Source organism: Aquarana catesbeiana, linkage group LG08 (assembly GCF_042186555.1).
Source record: "Aquarana catesbeiana isolate 2022-GZ linkage group LG08, ASM4218655v1, whole genome shotgun sequence".
NCBI classification, from domain to species: domain Eukaryota; kingdom Metazoa; phylum Chordata; class Amphibia; order Anura; family Ranidae; genus Aquarana; species Aquarana catesbeiana.
In genome coordinates this window covers 292,297,741-292,319,347 of record NC_133331.1, presented here as the reverse complement: position 1 = coordinate 292,319,347, position 21,607 = coordinate 292,297,741, and the positions used below count along the sequence as shown (strand labels likewise).

The 21,607-nt window shown below is 47.9% G+C and overlaps 2 protein-coding genes across 2 annotated transcripts in view; one reads left to right on the top strand and one right to left on the bottom strand.

Moving 5' to 3' along the window:
* Nucleotides 1-21,607, top strand: part of LOC141104954 (gastrula zinc finger protein XlCGF53.1-like) — a 255,234-nt gene that overhangs the window by 144,722 nt on the left and 88,905 nt on the right. The window lies entirely within an intron of this gene.
* On the bottom strand, nt 7,955-20,282 carry LOC141104849 (uncharacterized). Its single transcript, XM_073594632.1, has 7 exons — nt 20,213-20,282; nt 13,211-13,319; nt 10,580-10,714; nt 10,205-10,396; nt 9,903-10,124; nt 9,612-9,747; nt 7,955-9,403 (listed from the first exon to the last, which is right to left on the bottom strand). The coding sequence occupies exons 2-7, from the start codon at nt 13,292-13,294 to the stop codon at nt 8,688-8,690; spliced, it is 1,485 nt and encodes a 494-aa protein (XP_073450733.1). The 5' UTR covers nt 13,295-13,319; nt 20,213-20,282; the 3' UTR covers nt 7,955-8,687.

Genomic DNA, 21,607 nt, shown 5'->3' with positions numbered 1-21,607 from the left:
AACACTGCAACCCCTCACAGATACTCTTGTTGACCGCAGGAATGGGCCCTGCTGTGAAATATTATATCCAGAATTGTAATTACATGCCCCTGTTGAAAAGGGGCAGAAAAATTGGGCCTTTGGTGGTGTGACAACACTGTAAGCCCTCACAGTTACTCTTGGTGGGCGCAGGAACAGGCCCTGCTGTGAAATAGTAGATCAGAAATTGTAATTACACGCCCCTGTTAAACAGGGGCAGAAAAATTGGGTCTTAGGCAGTGGTGGTGGTGCCACAACACTGCAACCCCTCACAGATACTCTTGTTGAGCACAGGAACGAGCCCTGCTGTTAAATATTTGATCAAAAATTGTAATTACATGCCCCTGTTAAACAGGGGCAGAAAAATTGGGTCTTAGCCACTGGTGGTGGTGCCCAGAACCAAAAATGTTCTTAGAAGCTATCAACATGAACATTGAGGAGGAATAGGATAGTCACTCAGCATAACAGTATAGTCACTCAGCATAGGCAGTCTTCAATGGATCTCACATTCATAAAAAAATTATTCGGTTACATCAGCATCAGGTGCTTGGTAGCTGGTGATCCAAGACTGATTCATTTTTATGAAGGTGAGACGATCAACCGAGTCGGTGGACAGGCACACTCTGTGATCGGTTACAAAGCCTCCAGCGGCACTGAATGTACGTTCCGAAAGAACGCTGGATGCAGGACAGGCCAGTAGCTCAATTGCAAACTGTGCAAGCTCTGGCCAGTGATCCATCCTCAAGACCCAGTAACCCAGTAGATTTTTGGTTGGAAAGGTCTCCAAGTCTGATCTTGCCCCTAGGTATTCCAGCACCATGTACAACAGACGCTGGCGATGGTTGCTGGAACCGATCAGACCTTGGGGCTGTGGACTAAAAAATTGTCTGAACGCATCATTCAGAAGGCCACCTTCTCCACCACTCCTTCTGTGACTGTCCGAAGCCTCAGCAACACGTTGTCCAGGAGGACCAGGAAATTGTAACCTCCCAGGGTCTGGAAACGCATTGCACAAACCTTTCTGCAAGCTCTCCTGAAGATGTTTCATCTTCTGCTCCCTCTGCGATGGCTGGATAAGTTCCCCCACCTTACCCTTGTAACGTGGATTAAGAAGGGTTGCCAGCCATTACTGATCCCTCTCCTTGATACCACGAATCCGAGGGTCCTTTCGCAGGCTTTGCAGGATCAGGGAGGCCATGCAGCGTAGGTTTGCTGAGGCATTCGGTCCAGAGTCCTCTGGGTCACTAAGGACAACCTGATCCGCAGCCACCTCATGCCAGCCACGTACAAGTCCATGGGTTTTGTGGCCTGAAAACGATCCCTTGAAGACTGCTGCTGAGTGCTAGGCTCCACCTCCATGCTGACACAATCTTTCTCTTCCTGTGTGATAGGCGGGCCTGCAGGAATACTGTCTGGATAAAGGGGGCCTTGAGAGGTAAGGAAGTCCCCCATTCCTCCCTCTGTTCTGCCTCAAGTGCCCTGTCCATTATTCCACGCAGCGTGTGCTCCAACAGGTAGACAAGAGGGACAGTATCACTAATGCATGCACTGTCACTGCTCACCATCCTCGTGGCCTCCTCAAATGGTGACAGCACAGTGCATGCATTCTTGATCATGAGCCACTGGCGTAGCGAAAAAAAAACAAGCTCCCCTGACCCTGTCCTGGTGCCATACTCGCACAGGTAGTCATTGATGGCCCTCTGCTGCGTGTGCAGCCGCTGCAGCATTGCCAACATTGAGTTCCACCTGGTGGGCATGTCACAGATGAGGCGGTTCTTGGGCAGGTTACATTCCTTTTGGAGGTCAGCCAGCAGAGCACTGGCATTATATGACCGGCGGAAATGCCCACAGACTTTCCTGGCCTGCCTCAAGAGATCCTGTAAGCCCTAGTACCTGCACAAGAACTGCTGCACCACCAAATTAAGGATGTGAGCCAAACAGGGAACATAGGTGAAGTGTCCCTGATGGAGGGTGGAGGCTGAAGCTGGCGTGGCGTCAACCACCTCTGAACCTGCCCCTGCAGAGCTGACAGAACCTCTGCCCCAGTGTGGCTCCTGTGCCCTAAATAGACCAAGGCCTCTTTCACACGGATGATCCGTATGTCCGTTTTTCATCCATCCGTTTTCGGATGAAAAACGGACATACAGTCATCCCTATGGAGCGTCGGATGTCAGCGGTGACATGTCCGCTGACATCCGACCCGCTCCGATCCGAAAAGTGTAACGGAGGAAAAACCTACTTTTTCCTCCGTTTTCGGATCGGATCGGATGACGACGGACACTACGGACCGTCATCATCCGATCCCCCCATAGGGGAGAGCGGCGCTCTGACAGGTCCGTCGCTGCACAGTGTGCAGCGATGCACCTGTCATCTTCCTGCTCAGCGGGGATCGGCGGAGCTATCCCCGCTGAGCAAGCGGATGTTCACGGGGCGGATCATGACTGATCTGCCCCGTGTGAAAGAGGCCCAACTCAAGCACCGCATGGCATCTTTTTGCCTGAGTGCTTGCGTAGCCCCTAGAACACCTACGGAGCACTGCTGGTTCTGAGGACAAAATTTGCACAGGAAGAGGCCATAGAGGAAGAAGAAGAGGAGGGGTGGAGGAGAGAGGTGTGGCAGAATCACCACTACCAGCATTTTGGAGGCGTGCTGGCGGAACAAGCTCCAACAATACTGCACCCTGTCCTGCATCATTCCCAGCTGCCAGCAGGGTTACCCAGTGCGCCGTTGAAAGAAAGGTAACGTCCCTGCTGGACCATGAGTCAGCGGTAATATGCACCTTACCGCTGACCGCCCTGTCCAACGAGGCCAAGACATTGCCTTCCACATGTCGGTAGAGAGCCGGAATGGCCTTCCAAGAAAAAAATTGGCATTTGGGAACCTGCCACTGAGGTACCGCACATTCCAAAAATTCTCGAAAGGGGGCAGAGTCTACCAGCTGAAAAGGCAGCAGTTGGAGTGCTAGCAATTTAGCCAAACTAGCATTCAGCCGCTGAGCATGTGGATGGCTGGGACCGAATTTTTTCTTTCTCCGGTTTAGCAACTGGGGTAGGGAAATTTGCCTGCTACAATCGGATGTTGGTGTACCGCTAGCAGATTGCCTGCAAGTGCTTGGGACACCTAATTCTACACCTTCATTAATCTCAGTGCAGGTCTCTGAGAGGACTGAAGGTATAGTGTGGTTGGAGATCCCAGCTGATGATGAGCAAGGAGAGGTCCGCCTTGTTCTTTGGTGTGGGTCTTTTAAGTACTGTTGCCAACGGACTGCATGGGAGCTCGACATACGTCTGGTGAAGAATGTGGTGCCCAAGCGGCTGCTGTTTTGGCCACACTTGATACGCTTCAGACATATGTTGCAAACAGCAACGGTGCAATCTGCTGCACGTCTCAAAAAAGGCCCACACCAAAGAACTTTTGGAAAAACGTGCGGAGTGAGCAGCACCCATCAATAGCTCTGCATTGTGATGCAGTCTGTTGCCTGCCCTTAAGCTGGCCGCCTGGAGGGCATCCTGCCTCGTTGGAGATGTGCCTCCTTCTCCTCCTCTCTTCTATTTGGCACCCACGTAGAGTCAGTGACCTCATCATCCCCTTCCTCCCCCCCACTGGAGCAAACCTGGCAGTATGCTGCAGCTGGGGGAACATGACTGCCAGTTTCTTGTCCTTCTTGGGCACCCCCTCTCTCTGGGCTCATGTTACTGCCTTTATCCTCAACCTGGGTACCCTCATCAGAGCCTTCAAAATGCTGCACATCCTCCAGCAGCATGTAGCCTACACTGTGGTCGAACAGTTCGGGGGACTCCTCAGGGCATGATGGTGGGGCTAGGGAAAGAGTGACTGATGACATTGAGCCGATGGAAGAGGCCGCTTTGGCAGCTGCATTGGCAGGCAAACTACCCTGAGCCTGGGTGACAGAGGATGAGGACGGCTTGGTCATCCACTCTACCTCTACTCTTCTGCATGTTGTGGCTCAACACGGCCAGCTGCCGAAAAAGAGGACAAGCGTGCCCCACGGCCACGTGCTGAGGATGCACCGTGTTCACGACCAGCACTGTTGGCTGTAGACACAGAGCCTGCTTGCCCTCTTTTAGAGGCCTATGAGCGTCTGCCTCTCCTTGGTGGCCTTCCAGACATACTGTACAATTAGATTAGCAAAACAACGCCTGAAGTTTACTAAAAACAGTACACCAGGAATGGCCTACAGTCAGGTATAGGCTTGGCTAGACTATATGTGTATATATATATATATATATATATATATATATATATATATATATATATATACAAGCCTGTGTATATATATATATATATATATATATATATATACACACAGTATATTAAATGAACTGCAGCTCACTGAGTCACCTGCCTGAAAGTGTCTTTGAACACGCATTCCAGGAATGGCCTACTGTCAGGTATAGGCTTGGCTAGACTATATATATACATACACAAGCCTGTATATATATATATATATATATATATATATATATATATATGAAATACACTGCAGCTAACTGAATCAACTGGCTGCCTGAAGTATATTAGAAATAGAAACAGTACAGCAGGAACGGTCTGCAGTGAGATCTATCTAACTGAAAAAACTGCCTGCCCAAAGTAAATGAAATGACACACTCTCTCTCTATATCTATCTCTCTATAACGCCAGCAACGCACTACACAGGGCCGACGTGCAGGCGGCCTTATATAGTGTGGGGCGTGTACTTAACCCCCTGAGCCATAATTGGCCAAAGCCTTGTTGGCTTTGGCCAATTACGGCTCTCTGTACACACAGAGCTGTGATTGGGCAAGCATGCGGGTCATAGTGTATGCTTGGCCAATCATCAGCCAGCAATGCACTGCGATGCCGCAGTGAATTATGGGCCGTGACGCGCCACTCAAATTTGGCGCAAACGACCCATAATTTTCATAATTTGGCGAACGACCGAACACACGATGTTCGAGTCGAACATGCGTTCGACTCGAACATGAAGCTCATCCCTAGTTAAAATAATTTTTTTTGCTAGAAAATTACTTAGAACCCCCAATTATTATATATATTTTTTTCAGACACCCTAGAGAATAAAATGGCGGTTGTTGCAATACTTTATGTCCCACTGTATTTGCGCAGCCGTCTTACAAGCGCAATTTTTTGGGAAAAAAATACACTTTTTTCTAATTAAAAAATAAGACAACAGTAAACTTAGCCCAATTTTTTCTATATTGTAAAAAATAATGTTACGCCGAGTAAATTGATACCTAACACGTCACGCTTCAAAATTTGCGCCCGCACGTGGAATAGCGACAAACTTTGGCACTTAAAAATCTCCATTGGCGACGTTTAAAAATGTCTACAGGTTACCAGTTTAGAGTTACAGAGGAGGTCTAGTGCTAGAATTATTGCTCTCGCTCTAACGATCGCGGCAATACCTCACATGTGTGGTTTAAGCATCGTTTTCATATGCGGGCGCGACTTACATATATGTGTTCACTTCTGCAAGCGAGTTCGGTGGGATCTCAAATTTACACTAAAATGCAATAAAAAATAAATAAAAATAAACGTTATTTTCTTTTATTTTTTTTTACAAAAATATTTTTTTTCCCCTTTAAGAGCATTGGACGGCAGTTATGTTTGACGTCGCTTCGGCCATCCAATGCTACGGAGCCAAGTGGGGGCCATATTTCCCTCACTCGGCATCTAGCCTCACAGGGAAGAGGACGCGATCGTCTCCGCCGCTACTGACAGCTCTGGTAAGCGGCGGTGGCGACCGGAGCATGGCGGGAGTATGGCCCTCTCCCAACCCCGATAAAAAAGATCTTGCGGCAAATCCGCCGCTGAGACCACTTTTATCTCAAAGAGGACAGTCCGATGTTTTTAACCACTTGCGGACCGTCCACGGCGGTACTTTGAAGGGAAATATCGTTGTTATGGCAGCAGCCAGCTGCCATAACCCCGGTTTCCTCTTCGTCAGCGGGCGGTCCGCTTTCAGATAGAAGTGGTCTCTGCACTTTCAAAAAAGTGTATTTTTTAAAAAAAAAGTGCGCTTGTATGTTGGTGACTTTTTTTACTCACTTGCGCAATACGTCTTTTGTAACCTATTTTGGTTACATTATTACATGCTTTTTTGCCACGTTCCACGTGGTGTGATAATCTGTTTTTTATACCTTGCTAATCCAGTTTTGTTTTTTACTCTTCATATATACAAAACTTTTTATATTTTGATACAATTAAAACTTTATACTTTAGATCAATTTTTGTGATGCTCCTGTGCCTTCAAAATCCCATTTGTAGGGGGAAACATTGTTTTCATATACCTTAGGGATGTTGGCCTATAGAAGCAGATAATATTACCTCCAACTTCATCTTCCACAACTGAGATCCTCAATCCCCCATAACTGAGGTCCTCCATAACTAAGATCCTCTATCCCCTGTAACTGAGATCATCCATCTCCCTTAACTGAGGACTTCCATAAAGAAGATCCTCCATCCCTCAAAACTGAGGTCCTCCATCCCCCAACTGAGATCCTCCATAACAGATTCTCCATCCCCCATAAGTGAGGTTCTCCAGCCCCATAACTAAGGTCCTTCATCCTCCATAACTGAAATCCTCAATCCCGCCCACAACTGAGGTCCTCTATAACTGAGATCCTCTATCCCTTAGAACTGAGATCATCAATCTGCCATAACTGAGAGATTCTCCATCCCCCATAAGTGAGGTCCTCCAGACCCATAACTAAGGTCCTTGATCCTCTATAACTGAGATCCTCTATGCCCCCATAATTGAGGTCCTCCATAACTGAGGTCCTCCATAACTGAGATCCTTCACCCCCATAACTGAGATCCTCCATCCCCCCCTAACTGAGGTCCTCCATTCCCATAACTAGGATCCTCCATTCCCCATAACTAAGGTCCTCCATCCTCCATAACTGAGGTCCTCCAGACCCTTAACTGAGGTCCTACAGCCCCCTTATTAGCTTTGTTGTCCTTTCTCTAGACTCTCTCCAGTTCCAGCACATCCTTCCTGAGGACTGGTGACCAGAACTGGATGGCATACTCAAGTAAAAGATTACAACTACTGCACTACGATTGTCAGTCCAGTCACGTAGGGTGATCTCCCTTTTTTTCATCCACAAGTAATATCTGGATTTTTGCTCCCCATGATTTAATTCTTTGAAGCTTCTGTTGAAGGTCAGGGGAGATCAGACTACGCTGCTAGAGGGACCCAACCAGCAGTGACACCCCCTCCTTCTCTCTCCTAGAGGGACCCAACCAGCAGTGACACCTCCTCCTTCTCTCTCCTAGAGGGACCCAACCAGCAGTGACATCCCCTCCTTCTCTCTCCTAGAGGGACCCAACCCGCAGTGACCCCCCTCGTTCTCTCTCCTGGAATGATCCAACCAGCAGTGACACCTCCTCCTTCTCTCTCCTAGAGGGACCCAACCAGCAGTGACATCCCCTCCTTCTCTCTCCTAGAGGGACCCAACCAGCAGTGACCCCCCCTCGTTCTCTCTCCTGGAAGGATCCAACCAGCAGTGACACCCCCTCCTTTTCTCCCCTAGAGGGACTCAACCAGCAGTGACACCCCCTCCTTCTCTCTCCTAGAGGGACCCAACCAGCAGTGACACCTCCTCCTTCTCTCTCCTAGAGGGACCCAACCGGCTGTGACACCCCCTCCTCCTCTCTTCTAGAGGGCCCAACCAGCAGTGACACCCCCTCCTTCTCTCTCCTAGAGGGACCCAACCAGCAGTGACACCCCCTCCTTCTCTCTCCTAGAGGGACCCAACCAGCCGTGACACCCCCTCCTTCTCTCTCCTAGAGGGACCCAACCAGCAGTGACACCCCCTCCTTCTCTCTCCTAGAGGGACCCAACCAGCCGTGACACCCCCTCCTTCTCTCTCCTAGAGGGACCCAACCAGCAGTGACACCCCCTCCTTCTCTCTCCTAGAGGGATCCAACCAGCAGTGACACCCCCTCCTTCTCTCTCCTAGAGGGATCCAACCAGCAGTGACACCCCCTCCTTCTCTCTCCTAGAGGGACCCAACCAGCAGTGACACCCCCTCATTCTCTCTCCTAGAGGGACCCAACCAGCAGTGACACCTCCTCCTTCTCTCTCCTAGAGGGACTCAACCAGCAGTGACACCTCCTCCTTCTCTCTCCTAGAGGGACTCAACCAGCAGTGACACCCCCTCCTTCTCTCTCCTAGAGGGACTCAACCAGCAGTGACACCCCCTCCTTCTCTCTCCTAGAGGGACCCAACCAGCAGTGACACCTCCTCCTTCTCTCTGCAGTGACACCCCCTCCTTCTCTCTCCTAGAGGGACTCAACCAGCAGTGACACCCCCTCCTTCTCTCTCCTAGAGGGACCCAACCAGCAGTGACACCCCCTCCTTCTCTCTCCTAGAGGGACCCAACCAGCAGTGACTCCCCCTCCTTCTCTCTCCTAGAGGGACCCAACCAGCAGTGACACCCCCTCCTTCTCTCTCCTAGCAGAGTAAGCCAGACAAAACGCTGAAGCCTTTAGTGAACTTTCTTTATAAAGTGTTTCTTCCATGATAAAGATCAGAGGAGCGCTCAGCCACGTGTTTTCTGAAGTGTATATCAAGGTGTGCTTCTTCCCAGTGTGAGATCTCTAAAGAAGAAAGAAGACATTTACCGCACTCAGGACACCAATACACCTCAAGGGTTTGTGTGGGTTTTAAGATGTCTGTAAAGATTGGACTTCTGTGGAAAACATTTCCCACACTCAGGGCAGGAATATGGTTTCACCCCCGTGTGAGATCTCTGATGTATAACAAGGTGTGATCCCAGTCTAAAACATTTCCCGCACTCAGGGCATGGATATGGCTTCTCCCCAGTGTGAGATCTGTAATGTTTACCCAGATCTGATTTACAAAGAAAGTCTTTTCCACACTCGGAACAGGAATACGGCTTTTCGCCGGTGTGTAATCTTTGATGTCTGGAAAGATGGGCCTTCTGTGAAAAACTTCTCCCACACTCAGTACAGGAATACGGCTTCTCACCTGTGTGACATCTGAAATGTATTGTGAGGTCTGATTTACAAAGAAAACCTTTCCCGCACTCAGAACAGGAATGATGCTTCTCCCTCGTGTGATATCTCTGACATACAGAAAGAATAAGCTCAGAGCTAAAACATTTCCCACATTCAGGGCAGGAAAATGTCTTCTCCCCCTGAATTCCGGCACCATCCCTCACAGTACGAGGTTTCTCAGGGTCAGAGGGATTTGATGGTCTATCCACACTGTGAAGTCCACCATCCATAGTGGAGCTCATTGTCTTTTCTCCTCCACAATCTCCTGTGATGTCCTCATCTTCCATTTTACAACCTGGAGATAAAGTGAGAAGATCCTTTGAGGGTTTCTCCATGGTGTGTCCTGGAAAAATATAAAAACATCATCAATAGATATGAGAGGGTTAGTTCACTTCCATCAAGATTCCATCTGGATCAGGTAGATATGAGTGAGCAGATGTTCTCTGTGGATGTTCCATATTTAGTTGATATCACTCAGCTCCCGCCCTACTCTGGACCAATCAGTGAGCAGTAACAGAGCAGAGATAAGAGAAGAATATATTATGGGTCACCTGTGCTGATCTCTGTAGGAGTGTCCTCCTCTATGAATGTCCTCGTCATTCCAGCCTCCTCCGTATATCGCTGATCATCCCTCACATACGTCTCTTCTACTTCACCCTCAACTTTTATGTTCATCAGATCTTCACCCTAAACCAACAGAATGACAGAAAATAACATCTGTAACATAGAAGTATTTATGATGTGAGATCACATAGAAAATATCATCTTGTGGAGTCCACACATCATCTCCACATGTCAGAGTGTTCAATCACTTTATGTTCCCGACCCTCAACTCCACCTACCTGATGATGGTGAGGGATGGTGTGACCTTCCTGTGTGGAATCCCAGGAATACAGAGGACGGGGACATCTCTCTGGTGACTTCCTGGTATTAGGTGGTTCCATCATAATGTGCTTGTAGAGATCCTTGGGTCCTTGAGAAAGTTCCTTCATCACACCATACTCCTCATCCCCCTCTTTATACTCTTCTTTAACAACAGTATTATAATCCCTGAGGTTTCCATTCTGAACATATAAAAGGACATTTAATGTAACAAACATGCTTGTGTATCAATCAAAACCACTAGCCATCGTTCCTCATCTACCTGATGATGGTGAGGGATGGTGTGACCTTCCTGTGTGGAATCCCGGGAGTACAGAAGATGGAAACATTCTTTGGTTCTAGGTGGCTCCTTCATATCCTTGTGTGGTTCAAAAAGCGCCTTCATCACTCCATACTTTTTATACTCCACTATACACTCTTCTTTAACAACAAAATTATCCACAAGGATTCCATTCTGGATATATAATAACACATTATTTGTAACAAACATGCTTGTGTGTAAACCATAACTACCAATAATTGTTATCATCCTCCTGACACCTTATAGGAACCTGACACACACAATGATACAGTCACCATCCAGACACATCCCTTGTCTGTTACTGGATAATGTCCCAGAATTCCCAGCACCGCTCACCTCTCCTGTCAGCAGCTCCATCATCTTCTTGGTGACTTCTAGAATCTTCTCCATGTTGTGTCTCTCAGGTTTTAGGGAGTCGCATGGAGGCACTGTGATGGTCATATGATCACCTGAATTCACAAGAGGAAATCTCTGTATTGGAGAACCAATAGGAATATCATGTTAGAATCCCAGAATCCTCCTCACCTCTCCGGTCAGGTCTGTGTTCTATTAATAGACAGGCATGTACTGGCCATCAGGACTACCGGGAGATTCCCGGTGGGCCGATGGCTCAGTGGGCCAGTCAGGTGCAGTCCTGGAGCTGCTCCTCTCTGACAGTGAGTGATCGCAATTTCACTCCTGTCAGGAGGAGCAGCTTCCGTCATATGCTGGAGAGAGCATTAGGCGTTATGCTCCCTCCAGCTTGCAGGCCAACAGCAGACTTTCCTTCTTCTCTCCCCTTATCACTTGTTATCACATGACTGGAGAGAGGAACGAGAAGCTGCCTTCAAAACTGTGAGTACATGTGGAAGGGGGAGGAGAGGGAGGACTCCCTGATGTGAAGAGGGCTGCTGATGGGGGCTCTCTGATTTAAGGGGGATGCTGTTGGGGACACTCTGATGTAAGGGGGACGTTGTTGGTGACACTCTGATGTAAGGGGGACGTTGTTGGGGACACTATGATGTAAGGGGGACGTTGTTGGGGACACTCTGATGTAAGGGGGACGTTGTTGGTGACACTCTGATGTAAGGGGGACGTTGTTGGGGACACTATGATGTAAGGGGGACGTTGTTGGGGACACTATGATGTAAGGGGGACGTTGTTGGGGACACTATGATGTAAGGGGGACGTTGTTGGGGACACTCTGATGTAAGGGGGACGTTGTTGGTGACACTCTGATGTAAGGGGGACGTTGGTGACATTCTGATGTAAGGGGGCGCTGTTGGGGACACTCTGATGTAAGGGGGACGTTGTTGGTGACACTATGATGTAAGGGGGATGCTGTTGGGGACACTCTGATGTAAGGGGGGCGCTGTTGGGGACACTCTGATGTAAGGGGGGCGCTGTTGGTGACACTATGATGTAAGGGGGACGCTGTTGGGGACACTCTGATGTAAGGGGGACGCTGTTGGGGACATTCTGATGTAAGGGGGCGCTGTTCTGGACCCTATGATGTAAGGGGGACGTTGTTGGGGACACTCTGGTGTAAGGGGGACGTTGTTGGGGACACTCTGATGTAAGGGGGACGTTGTTGGGGACACTCTGATGTAAGGGGGACGCTGCTCTGGATCCTATGATGTAAGGGGGACGCTGTTGGGGACACTCTGGTGTAAGGGGGACGTTGTTGGGGACACTCTGATGTAAGGGGGACGTTGTTGGGGACACTCTGATGTAAGGGGGATGTTGTTGGGGACACTCTGATGTAAGGGGGACGCTGTTGGGGACACTCTGATGTAAGGGGGACGCTGTTGGGGACACTCTGATGTAAGGGGGACGCTGTTCTGGATCCTATGATGTAAGGGGGACGCTGTTGGGGACACTCTGGTGTAAGGGGGACGTTGTTGGGGACACTCTGATGTAAGGGGGACGTTGTTGGGGACACTCTGATGTAAGGGGGACGTTGTTGGGGACACTCTGATGTAAGGGGGACGCTGTTGGGGACACTCTGATGTAAGGGGGACGCTGTTGGGGACACTCTGATGTAAGGGGGACGTTGTTGGGGACACTCTGATGTAAGGGGGACGCTGTTGGGGACACTCTGATGTAAGGGGGACGCTGTTGGGGACACTCTGATGTAAGGGGGACGTTGTTGGGGACACTATGATGTAAGGGGGACGTTGTTGGGGACACTCTGATGTAAGGGGGACGTTGTTGGTGACACTATGATGTTAAGGGGACGCTGTTGGGGACACTCTGATGTAAGGGGGACGTTGTTGGGGACACTCTGATGTAAGGGGGACGTTGTTGGGGACACTATGATGTAAGGGGGACGCGGTTGGGGACACTCTGATGTAAGGGGGACGTTGTTGGGGACACTATGATGTAAGGGGGACGCGGTTGGGGACACTCTGATGTAAGGGGGACGTTGTTGCTGACACTCTGATGTAAGGGGGACGTTGTTGGGGACACTATGATGTAAGGGGGACGCGGTTGGGGACACTCTGATGTAAGGGGGACGTTGTTGCTGACACTCTGATGTAAGGGGGGCGCTGTTGGGGACACTCTGATGTAAGGGGGACGCTGTTGGGGACACTCTGATGTAAGGGGGACGTTGTTCTGGACCCTATAATGTAAGGGGGACGCTGTTGGGGACACTCAAAATTAAAGTGGGCCAGTAATGAGGAAGTCCAGGGCCAAATTTTTGTCCCAGTCCAGGCCTGTTAATAGAGATAAGAGTGATGTCATGTGACCTCCCAGAATCCTCCTCACCCCTCCGGTCAGGTCTGTGTTTTATTAATAGAGATAAGAGTGATGTCATGTGACCTCCCAGAATCCTCCTCACCTCTCCGGTCAGGTCTGTGTTTTATTAATAGAGATAAGAGTGATGTCATGTGACCTCCCAGAATCCTCCTCACCTCTCCGGTCAGGTCTGTGTTTTATTAATAGAGATAAGAGTGATGTCATGTGACCTCCCAGAATCCTCCTCACCTCTCCGGTCAGCAGGTAGATGATCTCCAGGGTGAGGTTTAGTATCCTCTCAGTCATGTGACTCAGATCCTCCTCCATCCTCATTGGTCATGTGATCTATACAGGTTTCCTGTAGACCAATAATTGATAACAGAGAATTATCTGGACTTTACTGGTTGTATAATATTAGGATGGGGATGTATGGGGGATAATAAAAGGGACATTCAGCTTACTGATTCCGGTGTTTTCGGGGTGAGGGAACCTTTGCCCTTTATGTCTACATAAAAACCCAATCCTCCACAATTCTCCAAAATGGAGAAAATATTTTCCAGCCCTGTAAGTGGGAGAATCTTCTGATCCTGAAGGGGTTAATCTACGTTTCTACACTATATATATACTGTTATCTGCTGGAGATAACAGCGGTCACAGTGACTATGGAGGAAGAGGACAGACATGACGGGGGGTTACTGGGTGTAGATATGAAACATTCTACCCAACTTACTGAGATGGAAAAGAAAGACACTTTTAGCACCAAGTATTAACTCAGAGGCCACACCCCCATATCTACAAACCATAATGACTCAACCACTTACCGACCGGCTCCTGTACATATACGTCGGCACTTTGAAGGTGGATATCTCGGTAACGGCAGCAGCTGCTGCCACAACCGAGGTATCCATCTTTACAGGAGCCGGTCGTATTTCCGATAATGGTGGTCTCTGCGGCGTATTCACCGTGAGATCACCGTTATCGGCGGCGGGAGAGGTGCCACCCCCATCCTGCCGCTCTCCCGCGCCCTCCGCCGCTTACCGGAGTCGTCGGTAGCGGCGGAGGAGATCTGGAACTGTCACTTCCTGGGTATGGAGACGAGTGAGGCTAAGATGGCCCCCACCCATCTCCATACCATAGGAGGGCGGAAGCGACGTCCAACCCATTTGTCTTAAAGGCATATATTTTTTTTGTCATTTGTTCAAACGACAATTATTTATTTATTTATTTATTTTTTGCATTTAAGTCTAAATATGAGATCTGAGGACTTTTTGACCCCCAGATCTCATATTTAAGAGGTCCTGTCATGCTTTTTTTCTATTACAAGGGATGTTTACATTCCTTGTAATAGGAATAAAAGTGATCCAATTTTTTTTTTACAAAAAACAGTGAAGTAATAAATAAAATAAAGTAAAATAAATAAGAAAAAAATTTTTTTTTTTTTAAAGCGCCCCGTCCCGGCGAGCTTGCGCGCAGAAGCGAACGCATACGTGAGTATCGCTCGCATATGAAAACGGTGGTCAAACCACACATGTGAGGTGTCGCCGTGACCGGTAGAGCAAGAGCAATAATTCTAACCCTAGACCTCCTCTGTAATGCAAAACATGCAACCTGTACAATTTTTAAATGTCGCCTATGGAGATTTTTAAGGGTAAAAGTTTGACGCCATTCCACGAGAGGGCGCAATTTTGAAGCGTGACATGTTGGGTATCAATTTACTTGGCGTAACATTATATTTCACAATATAGAAAAAAAAATTGGGCTAACTTTACTGTTGTCTTATTTTTTTATTCAAAAAAGTGAATTTTTCCCCAAAAAAATGCGCTTATAAGACCGCTGCGCAAATACGGTGCAAAAAAAAGTATTGCATTGACTGCCATTTTATTCTCTAAGGTGTTAGAAAAAAAAAACAATATATAATGTTTGGGGGTTCTAAGTAATTTTCTAGCAAAAAAACCTGTTTTAAACATGTAAACACCAAAAATCCATAACGAGGCTGGTCCTTAAGTGGTTAAAGCCCAAATCCCAAATAAAAGTATTCCCTGTAAAGATTCTTACGTTTTCTCTACCTGTATCACCATACACCACTCTGATGCTGACCAAACGCCAAATGATGGTCCACCATGGTAGTTTTTCCAGCCCAACTTCATGTCAGTGCTGTGTCCTTGTTCCGTGTCCTGTATCAAGTCCAGTAGTGATGAGGAGGTCAGTAGGTTTCTGAAGAAGACTTCAGGCATTGGAGCTCCGTGTTCCTGTACTGTGTCAATGTGTCATGTCCCATACCATGTCCCATAACTTGTCCTGTACTATGTCCTGTACTGATGAAGAGATCATCTGGAGGAACCACAGTGTTCTGAGGATGACCAATAGATCGGCACTCCCAAAGTCATGTAGGTTTCTGAAGAAGACTTCAGCAGGCATTGGAGCTCAGTGTTTCTGTACTGTGTCCATGTACCGTGTCCCATACCCTGTCCTGTACCATCATCTGGAGGAACAGAAGATCGTCACTCCCCAGTCATGCAGGTTTCTGAAGAAGACTTCATCCGGCATTGGAGCTCCATATTCCAATATTGTGTCCATGTCCTGTGTCCCATATAGGGTTGCCACCTTTTCTTCAAGCCAAACCCGAACATTTTAGAGGCTGCATTTTTAACTTTTTTTGGCTTATAAGCTATAAGATTGTAAAAGACTTGGAACACTTTTGGCGTCCCGAAAGAAAGTGCGTGTGCCCGAATTGTTAGTGTTATGCACGGAATTCGGGGTTCAGATATGTGCTGGGGAGAGGGCTAGTGCTAGCAGGGGGTGGGGGGAGTTAGATATGAGCTGGGTGTACTCTTTGGGAGAGGAGAGGGCTAGTGTTGGGGGGGGGGGGGAGTAAGATATGTGTTTGGTGGTGCTTTGGGAGGGGAGAGGACTAGTTTGAGGGGGGGGTTGGATGTGTGCTGGGGACATGCTTCGAGAGGGGAGAGGGCTAGTGATAGGGGGGTCAGATATGAGCTATGTGGTGCTTTGGGAGGGGAGAGGGCTAGTGCGAGAGGGGGTAGGATATGTGCTGGGGGGCTTGGGGGGTCGGATATGTGCTGGGGGGGAGCGCTTTGTGAGGAGAGAGGGCTAGTGCAAGAGTGGGGTAGAGGGACCAGGTATGTGCTGGGAGGGTGCTTTGTGAAGGGAGAGGGCTAGTGTTTGGGGGGGTTGGATGTGTGCTGGGGACATGCTTTGAGAGGGGAGAGGGCTAGTGATGGGGGGGGTCAGATATGAGCTATGTGGTGCTTTGGGAGGGGAGAGGGCTAGTGCAAGGGGGGGGTCTAGGATATGTGTTGGGGGGCTTGGGGGTTGGATATGTGCTGGGGGGGAGCGCTTTGTGAGGAGAGAGGGCTAGTGCAAGAGTGGGGTAGGGGGACCAGGTATGTGCTGGGAGGGTGCTTTGTGAAGGGAGAGGGCTAGTGTTTGGGGGGGTTGGATGTGTGCTGGGGACATGCTTTAAGAGGGGAGAGGGCTAGTGATGGGGGGGGGTCAGATATGAGCTATGTGGTGCTTTGGGAGGGGAGAGGGCTAGTGCAAGGGGGGGTTCTAGAATATGTGTTGGGGGGCTTGGGGGTTGGATATGTGCTGGGGGGGAGCGCTTTGTGAGGAGAGAGGGCTAGTGCAAGAGTGGGGTAGGGGGACCAGGTATGTGCTGGGGGGGGTGCTTTGGGAGGGGAGAGGGCTAGTGTTTGGGGGGGTTGGATGTGTGCTGGGGACATGCTTTGAGAGGGGAGAGGGCTAGTGATGGGGGGGTCAGATATGAGCTATGTGGTGCTTTGGGAGGGGAGAGGGCTAGTCCAAGGGGGGTCGGATATGTGCTGGGGGGGCTCTTTGTCAGGGGAGAGGGCTAGTACAAGAGTGGGGGTAGGGGGGTTAGATATGTGCTGGGGGGGACCTTTGAGAGGGGAGAGGCTAGTACAAGGGGGTGGGTGGGGGGACCAGGTATGTGCTGGGGGGGTGCTTTGTGAGGGGAGCGGGCTAGTGCAAAGTGGGGTAGGGGGGTCAGGTATGTGCTGGGGGGTGCTTTGGGAAGGTAGAGGGCTTGTGCTAGAAGGGGTTGTCAGATTTCAAATTCAACCCACACTTCTAGCATAAGTCCTGTCCCCTGCCAAAGCCCCCCCCCCCAAGCACATATCCTCTTAACCCCCCAATCACTCCACATATTTTTTAAGTTGTTCTCCTTCGCAGCCACTCTCTCCCCCTCCCCTGTCCATCTACAGAGTATAATAAAAATTTCTACAAACTTTGATCAGCGCGTCACTGCTCCCCCTCTTCCTCTTGTGTGTGTATACAGAGGGGAAAAAGAGAAGGATGCTTTGATCCACCATGTTGAAACAGGCTGCCGTCGGGGAAGGGAGACACTTCAGATGGCAGAGCAGACTTGTCACTCTCGGTGCAGTCAGGTCTGAATAATGTGTCCGGGTCTCAGGAAGGTAAGAACCCAAACACATCATTCAAAAACTGGACTGTCCGAGAGAAAACCGTCCTATACGATATCCTGTAATGATGAGGAGATCAGCAGGAGGAAGTACAGAGCTCTGTGGAGGACCAGGAGATCAGCACTCCCCGGTCGTGTCGATTTCTGAAGAAGACTTCAGCCGGCATTGGGGCTCATTCAGAGAGGTAAGAATTTACCTTTACAGGGAAAACTTTTATTTGGGTTTGACGTTTGGTGACAATGTGATCGGTTAAACCTTACATAGTTACATAGTAGGTGAGGTTGAAAAAAGACACAAGTCCATCAAGTCCAACCTATGTGTGTGATTATATGTCACTATTACATTGTATATCCCTGTATGTTGTGGTCATTCAGGTGCTTATCTAATAGTTTCTTGAAGCTATCAATGCTCCCCGCTGAGACCACCGCCTGTGGAAGGGAATTCCACATCCTTGCCGCTCTTACAGTAAAGAACCCTCTACGTAGTTTAAGGTTAAACCTCTTTTCTTCTAATTTTAATGAGTGGCCACGAGTCTTGGTAAACTCTCTTCTGCGAAAAAGTTTTATCCCTATTGTGGGGTCACCAGTCCGGTATTTGTAAATTGAAATCATATCCCCTCTCAAGCGTCTCTTCTCCAGAGAGAATAAGTTCAGTGCTCACAACCTTTCCTCATAACTAAGATCCTCCAGACCCTTTATTAGCTTTGTTGCCCTTCTTTGTACTCGCTCAATTTCCATTACATCCTTCCTGAGGACTGGTGCCCAGAACTGGACCGCATACTCTAGGTGCAGCCGGACCAGAGTCTTGTAGAGCAGGAGAATTATCGTTTTATCTCTGGAGTTGATCCCCCTTTTAATGCATGCCAATATTCTGTTTGCTTTGTTAGCAGCAGCTTGGCATTGCCTGCCATTGCTGAGCCTATCATCTACTAGGACCCCCAGGTCCTTTTCCGTCCTAGATTCCCCCAGAGGTTCTCCCCCCAGTGTATAGATTGCATTCATATTTTTGCCACCCAAATGCATTATTTTACATTTTTCTACATTGAACCTCATTTGCCATGTAGTCGCCCACCCCATTAATTTGTTCAGGTCTTTTTGCAAGATTTCCACATCCTGAGGAGAAGTTATTGCCCTGCTTAGCTTAGTATCGTCTGCAAATACAGAGATTGAACTGTTTATCCCATCCTCCAGATCGTTTATGAACAAATTAAATAGGATTGGTCCCAGCACAGAACCCTGGGGAACCCCACTACCCACCCCTGACCATTCCGAGTACTCCCCATTTATCACCACCCTCTGAACTCGCCCTTGTAGCCAGTTTTCAATCCATGTACTCACCCTATGGTCCATGCCAACGCACCTTATTTTGTACAGTAAACGTTTATGGGGAACTGTGTTAAATGCTTTTGCAAAATCCAGATACACCACGTCTACGGGCCTTCCTTTATCTAGATGGCAACTCACCTCCTCATAGAAGGTTAATAGATTGGTTTGGCAAGAACGATTCTTCATGAATCCATGCTGATTACTGCTAATGATATCGTTCGTATTACTAAAATCCTGTATATAGTCCCTTATCATCCCCTCCAAGAGTTTACATACTATCGATGTTAGGCTAACTGGTCTGTAATTCCCAGGGATGTATTTTGGGCCCTTTTTAAATATAGGTGCTACATTGGCTTTTCTCCAATCAGCTGGTACCATTCCAGTCAGTAGACTATCTGTAAAAATTAGGAACAACGGTCTGGCAATCACCTGACTGAGTTCCCTAAGTACCCTCGGATGCAAGCCATCTGGTCCCGGTGATTTATTAATGTTAAGTTTCTCAAGTCTAATTTTAATTCCGTCCTCTGTTAACCATGGAGGTGCTTCCTGTGTTGTGTCATGAGGATAAACACTGCAGTTTTGGTTACTGAAGCCCCCCGATTCACTCGTGAAGACTGAGGAGAAGAATAAATTCAATACCTTCGCCATCTCCCCATCCTTTGTAACCAGATGTCATTCCTCATTCTTTATGGGGCCAATATGGTCTGTCCTCCCTTTTTTACTGTTTACATACTTAAAGAATTTCTTGGGATTTTTTTGCTCTCCTCCGCTATGTGTCTTTCATGTTCTATCTTAGCTGTCCTAATTGCACCTTTACATTTCCTGTTGCATTCTTTATAAAGTCTGAATGCTGATGATGATCCCTCAACCTTGTATTTTTTGAAGGCCTTCTCCTTTGCTTTTATATGCATTTTTACATTGGAATTAAGCCATCCAGGACATTTGTTCGCTCTTTTAAATTTATTACCCAATGGGATACATTGGCTAATGCCCTTATTTAATATGCTCTTAAAGCAAACCCATCTCTCCTCCGTATTCTTTGTTTCTAATATTTTATCCCAGTTTATGCCTTTTAGCAAGGTTTGTAGTTTAGGGAAGTTGGCTCTTTTGAAATTCAGTGTCTTTGTATTCCCTTTATGTTTCCTATTTGTGTGATTTATACTGAAACTAATTGACCTGTGATCGCTGTTACCTAAATTGCCCCGCATTTCCACATCTGTGATCAGGTCTTATGTTTTATGTCACCATTACTTTTCTTTTATACCGGTGTTTTCACTTCAATACGGGAAATCACCTGCAATCTGATGAAATACTGGGACCGATAAAAACACTTTGGGCAGATAAATATTTGTCTGAGTGTACATCAGACTGAAAAGTGGGACATTTAAAGGACAAAGATAGACAGATGAATTTGGTTCCCAATAATGGACAGCGATGAGAGATATGATAAATTAAAATTGAATTACCTCCTCTGTTGCCAGTTCCAGCAATGTCTTCCCTCTAAATCTTCGAACAAGGAACTTCCTGTCTGTATCTGACATCACTTCCTGCTTGTACCTGACAACTTCCTGTCTTCCATAGAGACTTCCTGGGTAGACATGAGCTCACCACCTTGTGGAGCTCATAGGAACTGCAGCCCCGAGGAACGTCTCATGGTGTGAACACTTATCTCTTTGTAAATGTTGTACAGATGAGCCACTTTACAGGCAGAGGCAGGGCAAATGGAATGTTGCATTTTTATTGCTTCTCCTTAATTATTACTAAACTCACCACTCCCAAAGAATTGGATGTTTTTTAAACTTTTTTTTTCTTTGAAACATGTCCCCCAGGGCTGTGCCCAGCCACCCATGGCATATATTTGACAATCCCTTGCCCATTAGCCTAAAAAATGGCCGGACTTGATTTTTAACATTCGGCATCTAATTAACTTCAATAGAGTTTGGATTTTGCACCCAAACTTTAATTATATTCGCCGAACCTGCCCGAACCAAACCCAGGCGTATTTGGCTCATCACTAGTCTTTAAAGCAATCCATGATGCATTCTTCAATTCATAATAGATGTAGCGCCCTGGGGTTTAGTCAGGGAGCTCCTCACCAAATTCCTTGTCAGGAGTAGCTACTGTAGTTAATTGCTATGTATCCATTGATTTCTCCCTAAGTTTGACCTGGTTGTACTTTTCTCTTCTACCACCAGGTGGCCGGGCACTTATATTTACTAGATTGAGAAGGACAACTCAAGGTCAGGTTATCGGTATATAGGGTATCTCAGCTAATGGGCAGGTGTTTTATTGAATCCCTTGGCCTGCTGGGAGAGCCTATATATATGTGTGAATATATATCATATCCCCTCTTAATCTTCTCCTCTCCAGGGAGAATAAGTTTAATGTTTGTTGTCTTTCCTCTTAACTGAGATCCTCCAGCCCCCATTACTGAGATCCTCAAACCTCCATAACTGAGGTCCTCAATAACTCAGATCCTCCATTCCCCTATATTTAAGGCCCTCCATCCCCCAAAAATGAGGTCCTCCATCCCTCATAAATGAGGTCCTTCGAGCTCCATAACTGAGGTCCTCCAGCCCCCATAACTGAGGTCCTCCATCCCCTATAACTGAGGCTCTCCATCCCCCATAACTGAGATCCTCCATCCACCATAACTGAGGTCCTCCATTCTCCACAAGTGAGATCCTCCGTCCCCCAAAACTGAGGTCCTCCACAACTGAGATCCTCCATCCTCCACAACTGAGATCCTCCATCCCCCATAACTGAGATCCTCCATCCCCCATAACTGAGGTCCTACAACCCCATAACTAAGGTCCTCCATCCCCCATAAGGAAGGTTCTCCATCCCCAATAACTGAGGTC

Coding starts and splice junctions, on each gene's coding strand:
- LOC141104849 (XM_073594632.1), bottom strand. CDS start 13,294: ATGAGGATGGAGGAGGATCTGAGTCACATGACTGAGAGGATACTAAAC. Junction 10,125..10,204: donor CCATCCCTCACCATCATCAG/GTAGATGAGGAA, acceptor TTATATGTTCAG/AATGGAAACCTCAGGGATTA. Junction 9,748..9,902: donor CCATCCCTCACCATCATCAG/GTAGGTGGAGTT, acceptor CTGTTGGTTTAG/GGTGAAGATCTGATGAACAT.